This window comes from Rhinolophus sinicus, chromosome 4, assembly GCF_057876585.1.
Source record: "Rhinolophus sinicus isolate RSI-liver-muscle chromosome 4, RSI-T2T, whole genome shotgun sequence".
NCBI classification, from domain to species: Eukaryota; Metazoa; Chordata; class Mammalia; order Chiroptera; family Rhinolophidae; genus Rhinolophus; species Rhinolophus sinicus.
In genome coordinates, this window is record NC_142504.1 from 43,277,366 (window position 1) to 43,300,396 (window position 23,031).

General features: G+C 37.4%; 1 protein-coding gene across 1 annotated transcript in view; it reads left to right on the forward strand.

Moving 5' to 3' along the window:
* Window positions 1–241: 241 nt before the first annotated feature.
* The window catches only part of SEMA3C (semaphorin 3C), a 182,571-nt gene continuing 159,781 nt past the window's right edge, over window positions 242–23,031 (forward strand). Inside the window, exons 1-2 of the mRNA XM_019746909.3 lie at window positions 242–612; window positions 2,628–2,768. Coding sequence (XP_019602468.2) covers window positions 2,666–2,768 — 103 coding nt within the window. The 5' untranslated portion in view covers window positions 242–612; window positions 2,628–2,665. The remainder of the gene's footprint in view (window positions 613–2,627; window positions 2,769–23,031) is intronic.

Consider the following 23,031-nt stretch of genomic DNA (forward strand, 5'->3'; position numbering starts at 1 on the left):
ATGTTCACGGCCAAGCAAAGCCTGTACGCTTTCCAAGAGTTGCCGGTAACAGACAGAAACCTTGGAGTGCACCCTGTAAGTTGCTCATTCCATCGCTGACTGGGAAGCGCGGAGCGGTTCAGCTGGTCCCCTAGCCGGCTGCAGCGCATTCCTTCATCTCCCGGCAGCGCGTCCCGGGGACGGCCCCGCCCGCGCGCCCGCCCTCGCGGCTCCCTGCCACCCTCCTGCGGGCGCGCTCGGGGTGGGGCCTCGGGCCTGCGGAGATGCGGCCGAGTGTGCTGGGCGGCTGAAGCCAGCCGGCTGGGCGGCGCGCCGGGGCAGCCAGAGCCGCGCGCCGCGTCGCTGTAACCGGACACCCGAGCGCTCGCCCCCCACGCCCGGCCACTTTCCATTCACTCCGAGGTGCTTGATTGAGCGACGCAGAGAAGGGCTCCGGGTGCCACAGCACTGCAACGCTGAGGATTCTTTTACAAAGAAACTCAGAGGACCGGGAAGAAAGAATTTCACCGCTGGGACGCTCTAGATAAAGTCTTCTGGGAAAAGGACGAGAGACACACGCGGAGCCAAAGCGGTAGCAAATTGATTTTTCCGTGCTGATCTCTTCCCATCTCGGTAAGCTGGATTCCTTATTTTCAACATTACAGATTTAGCAAAATATAACTTTTGGGTCTATGTATCGACTTCTCATACATCGCTGTGCTCAAGTCTGGATATTTTCTTAAGAGCACATGCAGTTTGTCAGGGAACTGTTTCCCTTGCTGAGAGCCCGGCATGAGTTGTTTCTTTAGGTTATGACACCTGCAGAGAGTTTAGAGTTGAGGATTTCAATGACTTCTAAGACAAAATTGCTGGAGAGAACATAGAAGAGGCCTTTACTTACGTGTTATTCTGTTTCGATCAGAAGTGAAAACAAGCATGTCTGAGTTAAATGGGAGAAGTTATAAAGTGGGGAGGGGGCCCACATATAAGACACTTGACTTTGAGTCACTGCTCCTCTCTACATAGGCTTGAAATCACATTGCACTTATATTCCCTTCATATGACCTGTCATTTCATCTCCAGTATTATTCTTTGCAATCTGTGGCATGTGTCTCTTTTGGAGAGATATACCAGATAACTGATAAAACCAGTATATAAAATTGTGTAAATATAATCAGCTTCCTTAATAGAGAGACAAAGGTTAGGTATATTTATGGCTTTTTTTTTTTTTTTTTTGCCTTTTATTATAAAGTCAACAAAACCAGGGAGCAAATTACTAAGGGAAAGTCACCCTATAAAATCAATTTTCTTCTAAGTTAATTTAAGGATGACAGGGTGAAGAGGTTGTGGAAGCAGGAAGAAACTGTTTCTTTTGAAAATTACCAACACAAACATTTCTAAGGTTTCCTCCATCTGTGTGGTAAAAGAGACATACGATATAGTTTCTCTCATTAGGTATGTACCACCTAGGATATCGACTTGTAATTTTTGTTTAAAATGGCATGTTCAGTTTAATTGTTCTTTTTCTTCTTCATTATCAAGCAATCTTTTCAATTTTTAGAGGCATTTCTTTATTGAATAAAATTAGTTATAAATTGTAATTTTAAAAGCCTCAAAATATTGACGATCAGAATTATTGTAACCTATAAAAATAAATTTCTATATTAAACTGTGTCTTGTAATTTTAGTGTATAATTATGCTAACTCAAAATGATGCTTTTTTTTGTTGTTGTTTTTGTTTTTGTTTTTAATGGTCCGGAGTTTATTCTGCATGCTGTAGCCACTGGAGCTCTCACAGATCTGTAGTTACTTATTACCTGATATTCCTTGATATTCAGACATTACTTAATAGCATGTATCAATTTTATAGCCTTGGTTCCAAACAGTAATATTTATCTCCCTGATTTATCTTTTGGAATTTTGACAGCCACTTTCTGGTTGATTTATTTTAAATATGCATTTGAGGGATACATGGTTCACTGGATTGCTCACCACTAGGTCATTGGTTTGAATTTGGCACGAGTCCATGGTTACCTCATCTGCGTCATTTAACAGCTGCATGGTCATCTGTATAAACTGGCTGATAATTGATTCAAGTGATTTTAGTGATTGAGGATTGAGCGCATGTAGATTTATGTATGGAAACACCATTTCAGAGATGAGTACTCCAAGAGAGCTAATGAGTATAGAAGTGAGTGGGTACACGTGAATGTTCATGTGGGATTTTCCTACTACTACTGCATTTATGGTAGAAAGAGACGTTTTCATCCACTAATACCAATTGGTACCATTCTCAAGTCATTTAAATGTAATGTGAGTTTTAGAGAGAAGATCAAGTTTAAATATTGTGTTTTCCTTTGGGAATCAATAACTTTTTCCTGGCTGCTGTGTTCTGCTTTAATATTAGTATTATTTTCTGGAAGGTGAAATAGTTTCTCTTTTTCAAAGACGTCCAGGCCAAATGAATCAAATCTAAATGTTCACATCTAAGAAGCAAAGTCATAGCACCTCCTACTGTTTGCATGACTATAAAAGTTCAGAAACGACTTTTGTGAATAGGGTGCTCTGTCTAGATTGCTGGTTTTGTATGTGTGGGTGTGCTCCTGAAATGTGATCTGAAATGTAAGAAACTTATCTCTCTTCTAAAGGTATTTTCCCTTGGATCTTAACTTGAAAATCTGAAGAAATGGCATTCCAGGCAATTTGCGTGTTGATTGGAGTATTTGTTTTTTCTGTCTGTGTAAAAGGATCTTCTCAGCCCCAAGCAAGAGTTTATTTAACATTTGATGGTAAGAAAGTTGATAAATACTCTGGGGAAAATGTTATTTATTTATTTTTATAATTTCTTCTCAATATTAAAAAATTAAAGACAGTAAAGTATTATTGAGTATTGATTAATTTTAAAAATATTTACTGGACTTCTTTTTGGATGACATGGCTATTTCAAATTATTGGTTAATAGACAAAAGCCCTCTATTGCATTTGTTTACAAAAATGCTTAAGTATATTCTGCCCTTTTTAAGTTTCTTCTGTATTTGCATGTGTGTGCGGGGGGGGGGGGGGGGGGGGATGGTGGAGAACTCAAAGCCTAAAATCTCTGATCTTAATAGTCACCTGGTTTGGTGGAGAAACACCTCCTACGTGCTAATCCACATCCACAGAAAGAGCTATGCAGGTTTAATTACTGAATTTTTTTTCCTATTAAGTTTTGGGCGTTGGCCTCAAAACTAGGCTCTCCATGTTTCTAATGGTGTTTCGTCTGTTTCCACAAGGAGTTCCTGAGGTTGGCAAAGTCTCTTAATTAATTGAAAAGTAACTAAAAGAATACTTGGAAAAATGCTTTTGATTGCTGTTGTATACAGATGTTATTTTCAGAAGCTTAGGGAAATGGGTGTGATTTCAAATTTTCACAATAAAAGGTATAATAAAGTCCCCTAAGGGAGTGGTTTGCCAAATGTATGCATGAGCTTTAATATATGTAGTTCAAATGACTTACAGATGGATGATTTCAGTCAAATAACCCATATTAATTGGACAGATGGAAAAAGAAATGGATCAGAAAGATCATCCTATCAGTCAGGGTTATTTATATTTTTCATTCTTTCAACTCTGTCTCTGCATAAAACCTCAGTGTCATTGGGCACATTTTCATTTTCATTTGAGAAACAGTATGCTCTAAGACCTTCCTGTAGCAGAGTGTCTTTCAAACTCTCTATTATCTTGAATTTCAAACAGCAGTATGACTGACACTTATCAGTCCAATGGCATGTTTTTCAAGTAACCAAGTGCTTTCTCTAAGGCCATCATAAGCTCTGGAGAAGCCTTATTTAGAACTCAGACTGTGTGAGCTTCTATTTGCTTCCTTAGCTTCTAAGCCAGGCATTCCCCCCTTTAAAACTGATGACTCTTCAGTTAAGTTGTGAAGAAAGCAAAAACAGACCCTTTGTAAAGTCATTTTAATTTTTTTTTAAATTACTAAAGCATTCTGCAGTCTGCTTATACCTATTCTCCTAAGTTGAGAACTATGAAATGGCTAATCAAATGAAAAAAGGCATTATGGAGCAGTACAATTTCCCTCCTCATTTTTATATTTCTCTCAGTATATAGGAAGATAGAGTGGTCTCATAGATTATTTCTAAACCTGTCCTCTCTATTACATCAAAATTAACCAAATTTTTTAAAACCTAAATTTAACCCAAAATAGGTAAATATTAAAAGTGTGTCACCAGAGATAATGTATCAAGTCTATATTTGAAGAGACAATTAAAATTTGTCTTATACAGAAGAAATTCAGTCATACAATCTTTTAAAACCAAACTTCAATACTATGTAGGACAGATAGAGTGACTAGAAGTTATGGTGGGCTTTTTAAAATACTACATCTGTAATATTTTAAATGCTGTCAAATTCAAAACAGATTCTTGCAGAATAACATTTACCTTAATGTATAGCATATGTAGAATACAGCGTAGTAAAATAAGCTATTGATATGATACTAAAGTTTTATAATTCCTGCTATTTTATCCTGCCCAAGTGTCTTAATAGGAAATAATCATAGAGATAAAATATCACTTAATTTGGACACTGTTTTAAAGAATATATCAACAGGGAGAATAAACTTAATGAAATTCCACTATTTCTAAATACCAAAAAAAATCTCCTAAAATGAACTATGTATTAGGCAAAGTATTATAGGAAAGTACCTTGGGCAAAAGCAATTATTAAAATTTTAATCATAAATTTATAGTCATTTTCTTAAGTGATTTGATAATACCTGCTTGAGATGACTGTTCTGAATTTCCTATTATTTAAAGTTTCTCATTGATTTTATGATGACTTATCTGAGTATAACAATAAGTAGGTTGCTAAATTTCTTCCAAAATGGTTTGTCTTGATATAAAAATATAGAACTTTGTACAGGGTTGATTTTATATATATATATATATATATATACACACACACACACACACACACACATATATATGTATATATGACATATATGACATATGTATGTGTATATATGTCATATATATCCATATATATATATCAACTTAAATGCATATGGATGTATATTTTTGTATTTCAAAGTTTCTATAATTACTTCACAAACAAAAATTCAGGAATTAGAAGATGCTTTTAATAAAATTAAAATAATTTCAAGTTATATCAGGCCAGAGGTCTTTTGCATCTTTATAGTCTCTCATAATACTTTGCTTCCTGGCTCTTTTTGAAATTTGAAATTTTCTTCAGTTTCCTCCTCTGCCTGTCTCTTTCTGGTGGGAAATTTGGAGAATCCTCTCAAGTCTTGTCTTACAGTGCAATTAAGAGTCACATTCAATTTAAGGTGCATGAAACAAGAGATCCTATCTCCCATTCCAAGTTCCATCCCTTCTTCTTGTAGTGGAATGATGGAGTGATAACATTTAAGAAATGATGATTTAAAGATTTGCCATCTCTATTGATTTAGTGCAAGACCAACCAGATGGTCTTCAGTCCTATGGGAGAATATACTTCAGATGTTATTAATTAGTTGTATTCGTGCTAGCTAAGTCTTGCATGTTAAGAGATCTGTGGCTCCTATTAGATATTGCATTTTGTAATTTTTGTGATTCTAATTTTATGCCAAATAGATTTTCAAATGAATATAAAGTTTGTGCGAATGCTTTTTGTTTAAGTTGATTTTTTTGTGGAAAATAAACACAACAGTTTTACAGGTTCACGTTTCATAGCATTATTTACACTGTATTTTTTCCCCAGGAAAATCTTTGGAATCTATAAAAGTCATAAGGAAAGGCAAGGCTACATATGTATAATAGGCAAAACTTGTTTTGCTTGCTAATATACAAGGGAAATCATTGTTGAAAAGATTTTGCCTTTATCCAGCAGAGATTTTATCATGTAGTATTTTATAAAATCAGGAATATATACAATGTAATTTGACTAAAGATATCAGTTGTTATTAAGAAAAGGTTCTGAGTTTCAGAAAAATGGAAATATTGTCTATATTTGAATATACATAAAATGTGATTACTGAGTTAAATGTGTTAAATTTAAAAATGAGATATATTCGTATGATAAGATTACTTTCTCAGCCAGTAATTCCGATTTTCAATCTAAGATATTCAATTTATTGACTGAAGTTATTTGTATTAGCTTATTATCCTCATTGTGTCTGTAGGATCTGTAGTAATGTTCTTTATTTCACTTGTGATATTGATAATTTGTGTCTACTTCATTATGTTCTGACTGATCTGTTTAGAGATCTTTTTTTTTCATTTTATTGATCTCTTTAAACAATTAACTTTTAGTTTTTTTTTTCTATTATCTTTGTTTAATATTTTCTTGATTTATCCTCCAGAATTCAGTTATCTTTTTCCTCTTGCTTTGTGTTTAATTTGCTCGTTTTTTTTTTCTTTTTTCTTAATTGTTAGTGTAAAAACTTAGGCTACTGATTTGAGAATTTTTTCCTAATATAAATAGTTATGCAGTCATGCTATAAATTTCCCTTGAAACACTGCTTTAACAGTGCCCCACACATTTTGATCAAATGTGTTTTCATTTTCAATCATTTCAAAATGTCTTCTAATTCCTCCTACTATGTTTTCTTTTACCCATGGGTTATTTAGAAATATGTTGTGTAATTTATAAATATTTGAGTGTTTCATATATATATATATATATATATATATATATATATATATATATATATATATTTATTTATTTATTATAGATCTCTGGTTTAATTTTTTGTTGTCAAAGAACATACATCATGTGCTTCTAATTCTTTAAAATTTATTGAAACTCATTTTACGATATGGATTATAGTCCATATAGAAAAGAATGTGTATCCTGCTTTTTCCACAATGAGTGTATGATTGCCAATTAGGTTTAATCAGTTGATGATTTGTTATGTTTTCTATACTTTTACTGATTTTCTGTCTACTTGTTCTTTCGATTACTGACAGAAAAAGTTGAACTCTTCAACTATAATTATGTATTTACCTAATAACAGACATTCAAAAATATGAAGCAAAAACTGATGTAGCTGAAAAGAGAAATAGACAGTGGCATATTAAGGAGCGTTATGCCTCCTGATTAATTGACCTCTTTTTTTTATTATGAAATATCCCAGATTATTCCTGGTAATAATCTTTATTCTGAAATGTATTTTGTATGTACGTCATGCTTTTATCTTTTCATACAATGAAAAATACCAACAAAATTTTAGTTATAATAAAGTGGGGAAAATGTTTGTCATGATTCCAATAGTCTCTACAAATTGTATATTTAAATATTAAAAAATATGTTTAAACACACATATATTTTTGATATACATAAATGTATGAACATTAGATTAGCAATGTGGTATAGTGAGAACAGCATTTACATGGGAGCCAGAATAATATCAGAGTTTTAGTCCTTGATTCTTCACTGATTAACTCTGAAACTTTGTCAGGACCTCAGTATCTTGACCAAATAAAAAACAAACAAACAAACAAACTAAATTATCTCTTAAGACACCTTGTTGTCCGAAAATTATATGGTATTAAACTTAGTTTTGTTTTAAATATCACCTCCTTTGAGAAAGTCTTCTATAATAATCCCCTTCAGTGCTTTCAAGAACTTTTTTTTGGTAAAGGACCTGGGCAAAGGGAAGAACAAAACTAATCAAACAATTTTCAAAAATTTGTGGATTTTGGAGTCCTAAAAATCTTGTTCTGAACCAATGGTTGTTTGCTACTTTCTGGGTATACTACACTGGGGTAGTTACTTAATCTCCCAAATCCAGAATTTCATCATCTGTAAAATGGGAATAACACATACTTCATAGAACTGTTCTAAAAATTAAATGAATTAAGTCTGTAAAGTATATTGTGTGGTATAGGGTTCATCCTATTACAATACACTACACGGAGGTTTTCATTAGAGTTAGTATTTTTAAATTCCTTTAGGGCAGAAATATGACCTTGATTTCTAACATAATTACTTCCCCTCTACTTAGCATAGAGATTGATATTTGTTATTTGATACCCCTTACCACTACACCTCCCAACCAGTAGATCCTTGATATACTACTACTACCCTTTAGTGAATTTTGCATAATTTAAAACAATAACAGATAACAGGTAGAATGCAACAGATACCCATTTCTTCATCATCTTTTTTCTAGAACATAAATAGCCTGCAAGAGGAATTTGTGTTACTTTGTGCACAGAGAATTTTAGACTCATCCCCTGGTACATAGCTGATGGTCAAATATTTCTGTCTACCTCCAAACTTTTCCTATATTATGCACTAAAAATTCAATGAGGTCTGAAGATTAATCTTTTATGTTAAACCTTTCCAGTTAATTCTCAAATCTCCTAGTTATTCTACTTTCTTCCCTAATAGACATTTCACCTCCATCAACTTTAGCTAGTTCCTGCCTGCCAGAGAGGTTTTTGTGAATTCTGATTAGAAGCCTAGTATTCCAATATTACAGGGAAGAGGCCTCATATATACCTAGCCTTCCACAGGGTCTTGATCGGTGGCCAGTGAGGAATGTTGTCGTCATTCTTAATACCATTGGCATCTATATACGCTAGCTTGTCTAACATGTCTAGATAATTCAAAGTATTGCCCCTCATGTATTATTTTTTTTAATATTCTATGTTTTAAAAGTCCAATTGTTCATGATGAGCTGAGCATATTAAGAACCTAATCTACTTGGTATAATTTTTATGATTGTCATGGCATAGTGTGTGGCTTGAAATTGTAGGCAGCAGTTTGCCACTCTTAGGGCATTTAAGAGTAGTTAAAACCTCAGGAAGCAGGGCATGTGTGATCATTTCTGATCCTTTTCTGAACCATGACATGAAATATAGCTCTGTACATATGTCCATAGAAATATATAAGTAAAGTAAAATTCAAATACAAATATATCCATGTAAATTCCAGATGCTATATCCATGTAAATACAGATGCTATATATACACCTAAAGCAATGGCTGTCAAATAGTATATTAGAAGTTTTTCCATACTTTGGTGAGTAAATTGAAATTTTTTCAGGAATACTTGCTCTCTGGAATACTTTGTGTGTGAAGAATTTTAGACCTTAAATTGAATACTTCAAGAGATTTAATTACTGGACTTGTTAATCTTATATAAGGTATGAGGGTATACATTATTATGTTACTGAAATAGCAAAATTTCTTGTTTTGTTATTGTTTTAAGGTTGGATATCAACTGCTGTTCAGAAGTTACCTTATCCAAAATTATGCAGTAGCTCTGCCTCTATTACCAAAGCATCAATAACTTAGTCATGCAGATGTTTGTCTCTCCAGTACAAACCTCTGAGTTGTCAGACTTTACTTTTTATAGTAATCTTGATGAATACTGGATTACCATTTTTATTGATAATGTTTTATGTCTAAAAGATAATATCTTGAAATAAAGATGTAGGATAAAAACTAAGATGCATGCAATATCCCATAGGCTTCAAAAAGCCTGAATAGTATTTTATTAAATCAGCAGCAGTCTGGTTCTACTTTAGTTTTTCTACTGGCTCAGAACTCCTATAAGTTATTAAGGTGCCCAAAGAAACACCTTAAATCGCTTATAAAGCTATGAAAGCTGGAAAAAAAATTCATTGATAGTTAAATGCATGGCAGAAAGTCACTTATTTTTGACTACTATTAATGCTTTGCTTGTGTAGAGTAGAACTGTAAAGACTTCCTACTAGTACTACACTGCTCCTTACCTCACCCAGCCTGTGACTGATTACCTAAAACTCGAAAGGAAAATGACGATGGGAAAGATTAAAACTGCATAAAGATTTCCACTACTTGGATACATTTTTCCTTAGCTAATATTGGCCAATTTTCCAGCCCAGGGTTCAGTTTTGCATTTACATGCGTGTGACTGTGGTTTAAAAACATAAAAAAAAAATGTCAGTATTGGGAAATAAGTATATTAAGTGTAGAGACTAGACTTGCATAGGATTATCCATTCAGTCATTTACTTTGTGATTCTTTTTGCCTTCTTTGAGTACTGAATTTTTATTAATAAAGTTGTAAAAGTCTGTAAGTCACCAATAGTACATAAAGGAAAGACCATGGAAGTTTACAAAACACATTTTATCTTGCAATATCGCCCTCATTTGACAATAAGCTTTGTTAATTAAACAACAAATAAAAGGACTCCTGTGCACTAGTAAGCTAAATCCAAAAGCTGATGAAATGCTACTGGACAATAAACTCAAATAATACATTGCCTCTTTATGAACTCTGGTAGCATTAACATTTCAAGGCACATTTGTTGAAAACAGTTTGTCTTACGGTCACCAAGAGATAAAAATAAAGCCAATTGTTCTTTATTTCTCCATAAATCTTGGAGAATGCTCACTCTGGTTGTATTAAATCTCCTGCAATACTGAGTTCTTGGGAAAACTTGTGTTACTGAAGTCTCTTTTCTCCCTTTCCGATGGTCTCAGTTAAATGTCAGCTGAACATCTTAAATAGCACCTGCATGTTTTAATAAAACCAAATTCAATAACGGGTTCTGTGTGAATACGAAGCTCTCTGCATTCCTCCTCCATGAGAGTATAATTTAATTCAGGACAGGACTGGTGAATGTAAGTGTGAGTTAGACATTACTAAACCATAAGGAGTCTTAAGTAGGGTAGTACTAAATTTGTGACGTAAAGAGCGAATTAAAGCTGTTGTAAAATACAATGGGAATAGAACATGAGAAGAAATTGCCAAGACATTTCAAGTCTATTTTTCCCATAATGTGTATGATATAGGGACCCTAGTAGTCAAAATAAAACAGAATCTCTCGTAGCCTTAAGTTGGAGAAGTTTTAAAATATTGCAAAGAATGTCTCAGGAAAAATTAGGATAGAACTGTGCTACAATGATACACAGTGGATCTTTTTTTAAAATATTTTTAGAGAACTGTTGGAAACCCATGTTTTCTCATCATACAAAAGTAATTCTTGTTCTTGGTGAATTTTCTCATTCTGCTAAGCTTAACTCTGTTGCCAAAAGGTGATGTGATGTTAAGCCATTCCTAATGGTACAAGGTTACTGCAATTGGGAATAAAAAAGGTATGCTTCAGTGATCTCAAATCAGAAGAGTGGGATTATGTGCCATGTTTATTCAGTCATCCAACCAAAGCAATGCATGAAAAAAAGTGTCATATTCCATGACTATCCATAGCTACATGTAAACATTTATGATTCAACTTTCTATCAAATGATCATTCAAGTGATGCTAGATACCTTTAAATCTGTTCACATATGGATCAAATACATTGATATGTTGTTTGCATATGTGGATAAAAAGTATATGTTACATATGTTAATCTCATTTAATTCTCTAACACTGTGATTAGGGTACTATTTTATCCTCTTAATGGAGATACTGAGAAAGTAACTTGCCTGAGGCCACGTATTTAGAAAGGGGCACAACTAAAACACAAGCTGTCAGATTCCAGAGCCAGAACCATTTCTGTAGATATTGCTAGAATAAGTTTTAAGAGCCACAAAAATCACAAAATAAAAGAAAGTAACGTTTTTTCAGGAAGGCATTCTATAAATTCATTTTACTATGTTAAAGGTGTCACCGTAGACTTTTGCTTTTCTCTTAGAACATCAGGCCTTCCTGAAAATGAATAAAATTCATTTTCTATGCCATCCCTAATGCCCGCTTCAATTTTGGATTCATCAAAGTGAGAATGAGGGAGCTACCCCTCTGGAAGATGTTGATTTTGTTGCTGTAGGTGAAGTCTCCCTTTGTGGCTGTGGGAGCAGGTCTGAGCTCAGACAAAGGATAATTATAGGAGTACATTATTCACTCTCCTCACTATACAAATTTATCAAGGTGTGTCTCCATAAGTTCAACATAGCCTACACTTTCTCTTAAAGAAAAAAAAATGATTCAAGTGTTCTTTTTTTATGTGTCATTACAGCATCAACTAAGTATAACACTGAGACACACTCAATTTTTCCATTTCCTAAATATCTTTTACACAATGGGGTGTTAAAAAACTGTCACATCGATTTTAGTTTCATTACTGTCAAAAAATAAAAGTATTGAGAAAGAAAGCTGCAAGCTTTGGGCATATTCCAGAACTCCTTTGACTTCTGCGTTTCCATTTATATGTTATTGAGGACCTCTGTTGTTAATGAAAAATTGTAAAGCAAGGAACAGGAGGGTTAGCCATTTTCTAACACAGAGTATGAGTTGGCAAGAAGGACGCATAACAGGCAGAGCTAAGTGCTAAGCCGGGTGCTATTTTAGGGCAGCGCTAGTCCTGAAACAATGTGCTGAGCTGTAAAAGATGGCAAGTCCGTTCTCCATTTCCAAGGTGCGTGCTTGTAAAAAAAATCGTTTCAACCCTCCCTCCTTATTCAGTGGAAATTAACTGCCTTAGAACACTCAGTAGTGATACACGATACACTACATCTACAAAGTCCTTTTATTTTGGGGAGAATTTCTACCTGGTATCTCATTTATTACAGAATGCCTATGAAGTAGATGGCATGGAGGCCCACAGGGGCTAAATGTCTTGGCTAAGGATTAACTACAGCTTGATGGTGGTAGAGACAAGACTAGAAGAGGGAAATGATAGAATAAGAGGGAAGTTAATTATGAACTGTGCTTGTAGAGATCAGACACACTCTGAAAATACATATGACATCTGCTGAAATGCTAGGCCATTAATACAAACACGGACAAATTCGTCTCGTGCTATTTGCGTTTCAAAGTCTGCACAAGCATAAACATACCTTAAGTTTTTAACTAACTATTGATTTTTAGCAATAATTTATGGATTATTATACATCAAACTTTAAATATATTTAACACCTCATTAGAAATGCCTCTAAATTATCTTTGAAAAGATTGAGGCAATACATAAATATTATACCAAACATATCTATTCATGTGTTTATTTGTCTCTAATTCGTGTCAACTAATGAACATACTTTTCTTGTCTTGCCTTTCTCAAGTGACTGATCTTTCTTTAATTAAGAGTTTCATTTGATGTGGAATGTACATCAGCATTCCATTTTCCCCTTCATCAATCCCTAGAATAGAGAATTCTACTTTTCTCATTTATGTATGGCCTTAGATGTAAAACAATCACTAAAATGATATTCTAATTTGAAGTCATGCCAGTGAAAGGGCCTAACATTCTTGTTTTTCTCAGTCTTAACACTCGCTAGCTTTGAAGATTCTTGATAATAAAATATTCTACTTTATTAACTCTTAAATTATTACCTCACTGAAACTATTTTCTTATAAAAAATGAGCAGGTACTAGACTTTGAATATAAGATTGCTCATACTCCATCATATATATATATATATATATATATATAATGGAATGCCTGATATCAGGTCTCTAGTCTGTATGGAATCGACAGACCAAAGGAGTCAAAGCAATGTAATTTTACAGAAGATAATTGCTGTTCTGCTAAGAAGAGGGTCAGACCGCTGATCTCACAGAAAGAAAACCTTGAGTTTCTGTTGGAGTGATAGCACTAAGGAAGGAGTTGCCTAATTCTTTTATGAAAAACATGTTATTTCCTTAGTATAGAATTTTGCTTTTAAAGAAAGAATTATGGAGTGGGGATATATATCTGAGTAAAAATAAATGCAGTGTCTCATATGTACATGCATATATACATACATATATACACATACTTTATGAGTAAGATTCATTATATTTCAACACCAGTTCGGTCTTTTCTAAGTATACATTGGCATATCACAAAAACTAAAGAGTCAGGGAAAACGCTATTGTGTTTCTGGTATTAGTTATGGTTTTTTTTAACGTTAAAGTTTCAAATACCACAAATTTATAATTATATAATTATAATAAGTAGCTGATCAAACACTTTAGTTCTTAAATGTTGCTGTAACACTTAGGTGTACAGTAACAACTTGGAGCAGAACAAAAACTCTGCTGACTTACATATGTGAGCCTTGCCTCCCTCCCATTACTGATGGCTGGTAAATGACTTGCTGAATAACAGCCAGCCAGAAGGAGGTATGCAACCCATTTGTAGTACGGATGACAGGAATATAAAGGGAGCAAATGCAGCAAATAATATGTAAAGGCATGGTAAAGAAATACCCAAATTTATTTACTACACTTGCTTCTTTTACAGCCAGCGAAGTGCAACCCAAGTTGCTAGGGTTACACTAGTTAGCATCCTTTGCCAAGGAGTTAGTGAAGTCCCAGTTATAGCACATGAAACATAATCTTTCATTATGTGCTTTTGTCTTTTAGAATCTTCATTTCACAAAATTTGGATTAGGAAAGATCTTTTCTTCTTTGTAAATACAGGTAGATTTGTACAAACTGTGCGAAGTGCACCGTATTGGCACTTCATTCATTACTGAAATTTGATAATGAACACAGTGGGTCTGAAGATTTTTAAGACACTAACAAAATTAGAAACTAATTTTGTAAGGGGAGTCGAACACCCTAGTGTTCCTGACCTTCCTCATTCGGGTCAGGTAGAAGTCTTATATGGGGCCGCAGCTTCTTTTAACTGGCAGAGGCTACAACATGTGAAAACACAATTCCAACAGAACTATAATTCTTAACCCAGGGACTTCTGGGTTTAACGAATAAGTAAATAGTAGCAAAGTTATTGTAAAATTGGCTTATATAAAATAAATAATATTTTTATTGAATTTCATGGAATTACAGTTATGGCTATTTGTATACAGATCATACAATAGACTGGATTGAAAAACTTTTAATAAAGATATTTAAGACGGTGACCAGGCATATAGAAGTTCTGATAATAGGATGTGGTGAATATTTTGGAGCTCTTTTTATAATTTTTCCAACCTCTTAAATATACACTAGTGGTCATAACTCAAGCAAAAACAAAACCTCATGACTTAAATTATCCCTTGATTTGAAAAGGCTTATTGGATAATTTATTCTGTGCCAGCTGCCAGTAAGAGCCTTAAGCATTCTTTAAACATTATCAACCTAGTTCTGTATTCACACCTAAATGTTATTATTTAACAACTACACAGAAAATAGGAAGATATTGGTGTTTCATTGCTACTACATACAGATCTGGGTTTAAATAGAAGCAGTCTTTCTAGCATCAAAAGCTTCCAACTTTTGCTGGTCTATCCAGCCAAATTGTCGCTCCATAAATTCAGTCTCAGGGACTTTTTTTTTTTTTCTTCTCCCTGAACAGTTCTACTCAGAACATTCCAAGAGATCAGAACATTAAGCTGGAATGAAACAATGAGTGTATTATCATCACCAAAAGAGCATTTTGAATTTTATTAGAAGAAACCAATTAAGATGTTATTTTCAAGCACAGGGATTGGCATGGCTTCAGAAAGTTACTTTCCAGAGTCGGTCAGGGGCTTAGTTGGCACAGAGAGCAGATTTTTAGTTTAGCATCTTGACAGCTTTAACGCACATGCAACTGTGATTTTTCTGTTTTTTTTTTTTTTTACTTTAAGCTGATTCTCTTTAAAGCCATGCTTCCTGCCACTGTTCAATATAATTGCATCAATTCTATTTTCCATTAGTACTCAAAACCTACTGATATGACTTGACTGGAGTTTTAAAACCTTTGTGTGAAAATCTAATTATGCATAAATTTTTTCAGGGAGATCTGATAATGCATATGTTCTATGTAGTTGTATTTTTTTTTTTTTTTTTTTTTATATCTAAAGTAGGATAAACAAAGAGATCATTACATAGTACTGTCAACTTTGGTTATTCATTTACCTGTATCAACTACAGTGGTATGAGCAATTTTCTATGACAGCAGGAAAAGAACATTTAATAGGCTCTATTTTGTTGAAGGAAAATGCACATATTGCTTTGCTGCAGAATAATGGAACATTCTGACGTCAGGTGAAAAGAAGTGATTGCCTCTCTCCTTATTGTATCTGTAATAGCTATGTCTCTCTTTTTCTAAGATTTTTATTAAAATATAGCTAACATACAACATTATATTAGTTTCATGTGTACACAATAGTTATTCATCATTTATATACCTAAAGAAGTGATCGACATAATTCCAGCAACCATCTGACCCCGTACCACGTTATCACAATATTATAGACTATATTCCCCATGCTGTGCATTACATCCCCATGACTTATTTATTTTATACCTGTAAATTTGGACCTCTTAGTCCCCTTCTCCTTTCCCTCTCTTTTTATTTTTTCAATTACAGTTGATATTCAGTATTATTTTATACTAATTTCAGGTGTACAGCATAGTGGTTAGATGTTTATATAATTTAAGAAGTGATCCCCTTGACTAATCTAGTACTCACTTGGCAATATACGGTTATTACCATCTTATAGACTATGTTCCCTGTGCTTTACTTTACATCCCCAAGACTGTTTTGTAGCTACCAATTGGTACATTTTAATGCCTTCACCCTTGTCAACCTGCCCACTTCCCAAGTATCACCCCAATAAATCTAGTACCCATCTGACACTATACATAGTTATTACAATATTGTTGACTATATCCCTTATGCCATGACTACTTTGTAACAACCAATTCCCTTCTTTCACCCATTCCCAACCCCTGTCCCGTCTGGCGACCATCAATATGTTTTCTGTATCTTTGAGTTTGTTTCTGTTTTTTTTTGCTTGTTTGTCTGTTTGTTTTATTCTTTGATTCTACATATAAGCGAACTCACATTGCATTTGTCTTTGTCTGAGGTACCTCACCCAGCACAATACCCTCCAGGTCCATCCATGCTGCCACAGATATTGCTTCCCTTCCATGGCCAAGCAATATTCCATTATTCATATATATATGAATAATGGAATATTTATATATTCTACCTATTCATCCATTGATGGATACCCATGCTGCCTCCATATCTTCTTGGCCATTGTAAACAATGCTGTAATGAACATATGGATGCACATGTCCTCTTGAAGTAGCCTTTTGGATTTCTTCGAATAATTACCCAGAAGTGGAAAACTGGATCCTTCTTTGTAACTTGATATAGCCTTTGTTTTCAAGTGTATTTTGTCTAAATTGCTACCACAGCTATTTTTTCATTTGTTTCCATTTTCATGAAATATCTTTTTCCCATCCCTTTATTTTCAGTCTCTGTGAGTCTTTTGATCTGAAGTGAGTCTCTTGTAGGCAGCATATGTAAGGGTCTTGTTTTTGTAACCACTTAACTACGCTGTCTTTTGATTGGAGCATTTAATCCATTTATATTGAAAGTAATTGTTGATACTGTGTTTCCCCAAAAATAAGACCTAACCAGAAAATAAGCAAGCCTTTGCATAATTTTTCAGGATGACATCCCCTGAACATAAGCTCTAATGAGTCAGTTGGAGCAAAAATTAATATAAGACCCAGTCTTATTTTGGGGGAAACACAGTAGATATGTAGTTATTGCCATTTTATTATTAATTTTTTACCTTATTTTTTCTTGTCTTAAAAAAGTCCCTCTAACATTCCCTGTAGTACTGGTTTGGTGGTGAGGAACTCCTTTAGTTTTTTGCTTGTCTGAGCAGCTCTTTATCTGTCCTTTGATTCTAAGTGATAGCTTTGCTGGGTAGATTAATCTTGGTTGTAGGTCCTTGCTTTACATTACTTTGAATATTTCCTGCCAGTACCTCTGGCCTGCAAAGTTTCTGTTGATAAATCAGCTGACAGTCTTACGGTATCTCCCTTGTAGATAACTAACTGCTTTTTTCTTGCTGCTTTTAAGGTTCTTTCTTTGTCTTTAACCTTTGGCATTTTTATTATAATGTGTCTTGGTGTTGACCTTTTTGAGTTCATCTTGTTTAGGACTCTCTGTGCTTCCTGGGCTTATACATCTATTTCCTTCGTCAGGTTAAGGAAGTTTTCAGTCATTATTTCTTCAAATATGTTCTCAATTCCTTGCTCTCTCTCTTCTCCTTTTGGTACCTCTATGATACAATTGTTGGTACTCTTAATGATGTCACAGAGGCCCCTTAAACTCTCATTTTTCTCGATTTTTTTTTTCCTGTTTTGATTGGGTGTTTTCTGCTACCTTATCTTCTAAATTGCTGATTCAATCCTGTGCTTCATCTAATCTGTTGATTCCCTCCAATGTATTCTACATTTCAGTTATTGTATTCTTTATTTCTGACTGGTTCTTTTTATGGTGTCTATCTCCATTTTTATGTTTTCTATCCCTTTGTTGAAGTTCTCCCTGAGATCACTGAGCATTTTTATAACCAGTGTTTTCAACTCTGTGTCTGGTAGATTGCTTATCTCCCTTTTGCTTTTTCTGAAGCTTTGTTTTATTCTTTCATTTGGGACATGTTCTCTTGTCTCCCCATTTTGGCTGCCTCCCTGTGTTTGTTTCTAAGTAGGGCTGTTATGCGTCCTGGTCTTAGTACACTGACCTTATGTAGTAGGTGTCCTGTGGCCCCCAGTGGTGCAGACTCCCTAATCACCAGAGCCAGGTGCTCCAGGTGTGTCCCTTGTGTGGGTTGCATGTGCCCTGCTGTTGTAGTTGAGCCTTGGTTGCTGTTTGCACATCAATGGGAGGGACTGACCCTCAGGCTGATTGGTTGTGAGGACTAGCTGTGACTACAGTGGAGGAGCTGTTTTGCAGGGCCTGACCCTACAGAGCTCTGGTGCCTGCCCAGTATGCCTGTTGGATGTGTCATTCTTGGAGGTGGCTGGGTAATGCTCCAGCCCAGTCCAAAGCTAGCCACTGGGCCTACCAGCCCAGGACCCCTGCAGGCCAAGTTCATCCACAGCCTGTGCCCTGCCTGGGGCCAACTGGCATGAGCCACAAAGCAGTCCAGAGATGACATTGGGCCAGAGGTACCTTCAGAAGCCAAGTGTGAACTGAGGCCGGCTGTCACTACTGCTGAGTTTAGAGCTGCTCAGCCAGAGTTACAGGACATGCCGAAGCCAGATGCTACTTGTTTGGGTTTTATGAACCTTTGAGAGATTTTAGGAAAGTCCACAGCATGAGACAAGGCAGGTGGTTTGTATTTAAATACCATTGGACGCTGTTTTGGTGTGCATGAAAGTTTGGTGGGGCATGGTCTTAGGGAATAACTAGGAAGGGCAGATGAAAGGTGTTAACCAGGTTGATGGAGATGCAGATGTGTCACTTGCCTGTGTCTGCATACTGGGAAGGGGAGGGCTTAACAAAAAAACAGTGGCTCCCACCAGCTCCTCTGTCTGAGAGAAAGCTGCTCTTTCAGCCCTCACCCTAAATCTAGACAATTCAGTTCCTGCTCTTATATACCTGATGCTTTTCAAGCTGTTGCTCCCATGAAGGAGCTCAGATTGAGTGAGTCTGTCAGTGAGTAAGTCTGTGCATGGGCCCTTTAAGAGGAGCTCCTGGGATGCCCCCTGCCCTCCATCTCAATTAGCCACAATCTCCACGGTTTTTACAGACAGAAATTATGGGGACTTCAATCCTCAGCACTGAAACCCTGGGCTGCAGAGGGGCTGGGACCCCTTGCTCCTCAGGGGGACCTCCATAGCCAAGATATCCCTCTTAATATTTAATAGTCACACGCAGGTGTGGGACCAGCCTGTCCCGCATCTCTGCCCCTCCTACCAGTCTCGAGGTGGCTTCTTCAAGGTATGTCCTTAGTTGTAGGGCTTCGGTTAAGCTAGACCTCAGGCTATTCTCAATAATGGTTGTTCTGTGGTTTAGTTGTGATTGATGTGGTCCTGAGAGGAGGTACACAAAGCTTTACCTATTCTGCCATCTTACTGGAAATATCTATCTCTTTTATAATGTGTTTATTTTCAACAGTTCAACTTTATTTAATCTTTTATAATGATATGCATTGCTTTACTTCATCTCATATTTTTCTAATTTTCTCATATGTATTTGACACTTATCTATATATATATATAGTTATGTGTCATGCGGGAGACCCTGCGCGCTGCGCCATTTGTCATGCGGGGAGGCCTGCAGGGTCTCTGCTCCCGCTCCCCACACAAGAACACAGGATATGGTGAGGCCAAAAAGGAACACCCACGGAGCCATAGGTAGGGGAGTCATACCACTATATTCTCTCTGGCGGCACTATACTCTCACTGGAGGCTGGATCCACACTGTCCGCAAACCGCCATCCACGCTTGCCAGCCCAGCCACCATCTTCTTGCTAGCCCCCATTCTTCCTCCTCTCTCTCTCTCTTCTCTCTCCTAGCGTAGCCACAGCAGTTATATTGTGGCCAATGGCTCACTGGTTACAGCTGACGGCCAACTAGCCACAGCTGATGGCCATGCAATCACAGGTGGCCATTTACTACCTGAGCCAACACCTTTCTATGTGAGGCCGAGAGCCTGGAAACTTTTTTTGGGGCTCTGCCCCCACACTCCACCCCTACAGGCTCTCGCCTCACAATCCACGCGGCAAGCGTCTTCCGCGAGGGGACCTGTGCGAGAAGCCTGGGGGTGAATGCAATATCCTGGACACAACTAGGCTCTCTGGGCACAGCCAGGGTTTCTCAGGGCACCACCAGTACTTCTGGGCACGGCCAGACTTCCTGGACTTCTTAGGGTACCACCTGTCTTCCCGGACACAGCCAGGGTTTCTCAGGGCACCACCAGTGCTTCTGGGCACGGCCAGACTTCCTGGACTTCTTAGGGTACCACTAGTTTCCCCGGGCACAGCTAGGATTTCTCAGGGCACTGCCACTCTCTGTGGGCACAGCCACACTTCCTGGACACAGCCAGGGCTCTCAGGGCACTGCCACCCTCTGTGGGCACAGCCACACTTCCTGGACACAGCCAGGGCTCTCAGGGCACTGCTACTCTCTCTGGGAACAGCCACACTTCCTGGACTCAGCCAGGGCTCTCAGGGCACTGCCACTCTCTCTGGGAACAGCCCGACTTCCTGGGCACAGCCAGGGTATCTTCAGGGCTCAGCCAGACTTCCTGGACTCAGCCAGGGCTCTCAGGGCACTGCCACTCTCTCTGGGAACAGCCCGACTTCCTGGGCACAGCCAGGGTATCTTCAGGGCTCAGCCAGACTTCCTGGACTCAGCCAGGGCTCTCAAGGCACTGCCACTCTCTCTGTGCCTCTCAGGGTACCCTGCTGGAACAACAGCGACTCACAATCAAGGTGCTTACATATTCTCAATGGCGGCCAGTCAAGAGACAAAAGCAAATATCCCCCAGTTCCACTAACAAGAGTTCCCAAACAAACAGTCAAGCGGTCCATTAAATTAGGGATGGAAGGCCCTTCCCCATAGTCCATAGTCATTCCTCCAGGGCTGTCCTGGGGTGAAGGACGACCTTGACCTCACCCTTATCTCCCACGGAGGACTCAGCAAGCGTTACCTCCTGGGACTATAAGTCCTGCATCCGGGCTGCCTGAGCAGGAACTTCCCCGGCCCACAGGGCTGCAACGACCTTCGCTTTCTCCGGCCTGTGCTGGTTGGGGAACCGTCCACATCTTTCCACCTCTCCACGGGGCTCCATCTCTGCAGCAGCTGCATGGCTTTTCCTGTGCTGGTGGGAGAACCGTCCACGTCCTCCCACCCCTCCACGGGGGTCCAGCTCTCCGGCAGCTGCTCCTCCTGGTCTTCCTCAGACTGGGTGTTCATACACACAAACTGCTCCACTGCTCTTGGGAGAGCCTTGGCCGGCACCATACCCTGCTCGCTGCGCCATTTGTCATGCGGGGAGGCCTGCAGGGTCTCTGCTCCCGCTCCCCACACAAGAACGCAGGATATGGTGAGGCCAAAAAGGAACACCCACGGAGCCATAGGTAGGGGAGTCATACCACTGTATTCTCTCTGGCGGCACTATACTCTCACTGGAGGCTGGATCCACACTGTCCGCAAACCGCCATCCACGCTTGCCAGCCCAGCCACCATCTTCTTGCTAGCCCCCATTCTTCCTCCTCTCTCTCTCTCTTCTCTCTCCTAGCGTAGCCACAGCAGTTATATTGTGGCCAATGGCTCACTGGTTACAGCTGACGGCCAACTAGCCACAGCTGATGGCCATGCAATCACAGGTGGCCATTTACTACCTGAGCCAACACCTTTCTATGTGAGGCCGAGAGCCTGGAAACTACTTTTTTTTGGGCTCTGCCCCCACATTATGTATAGACATTTCAGATATTACGTTAGAAATTTAAAGTGTAAAATATATTTATCTAGCATTTTATTACTTTGTATTTGTTTTCCTTACATCCCCTTATTGTTTTTTCTTCCTTTTGTAATTGAAGTGAGAAAAAAAAAAAAAAAGATTATCAAGCTTCATCTGAAATTCTTCACAAAATAGTAAAATTTTTGGAGCCCAGGTGCTGATGGACTGTGTAGCAGGAATTGATTTAAAAGTGGCCTATAGTTAAGATACATCATCTATTTGTGGTTTGGAAATGAAATTCAGTGTCATGAGCGCTTAGATGAAATTGCCTTTAAACAAATATTCATCTTTGGTTTTCCAAATTTTACAATAAATATTTGATACTGAGGCAGGATTTTAAAACCTTTGCTAAAATTGCCTCTGGGGGGAAAATAGATTTTTAATAACTAAAGATAAATTTGCTAAAGTCCGTTACTAATGTGGAAATTTTTAAAGGTGTGTAAGTATCCATATTAAGTTCCAACTGTATAAATTATATTCACCTTAAAGTGGAAACTGGAAAATCTGGTTAGAATTGATTTGGGGCAAATTATGGGTCAATATGAGAAAAAGCTTTAAGGTTTTATAAAGAATATTGTGTCTATCCATCTCTTATTCCTTTGCTCCCCACTCATCCACCTTACTTTAGAGAGATTCCTTTAACACATTAGTCGATTACAAAAAGACGTAAGAACCGCATTGGATTCCACAGATATTTTAGAGTGCCTACCTTGTATAATGTTGTGTGTTAGTTACATCTGTAGGTACAAAGAGAAGTATGGCATGAATCCTCTCCTAGGTGAGCACTTGTTTTAGTCAGCAGGTGTGGGGGCGGAGCCCCAGAGAGTAGTTTCCAGGCTCTCGGCCTCACATAGACAGGTGCTGGCTCAGGTAGTAAATGGCCAACTGTGATTGCATGGCCATCAGCTGTGGCTAGTTGGCCGTCAGCTGTAACCAGTG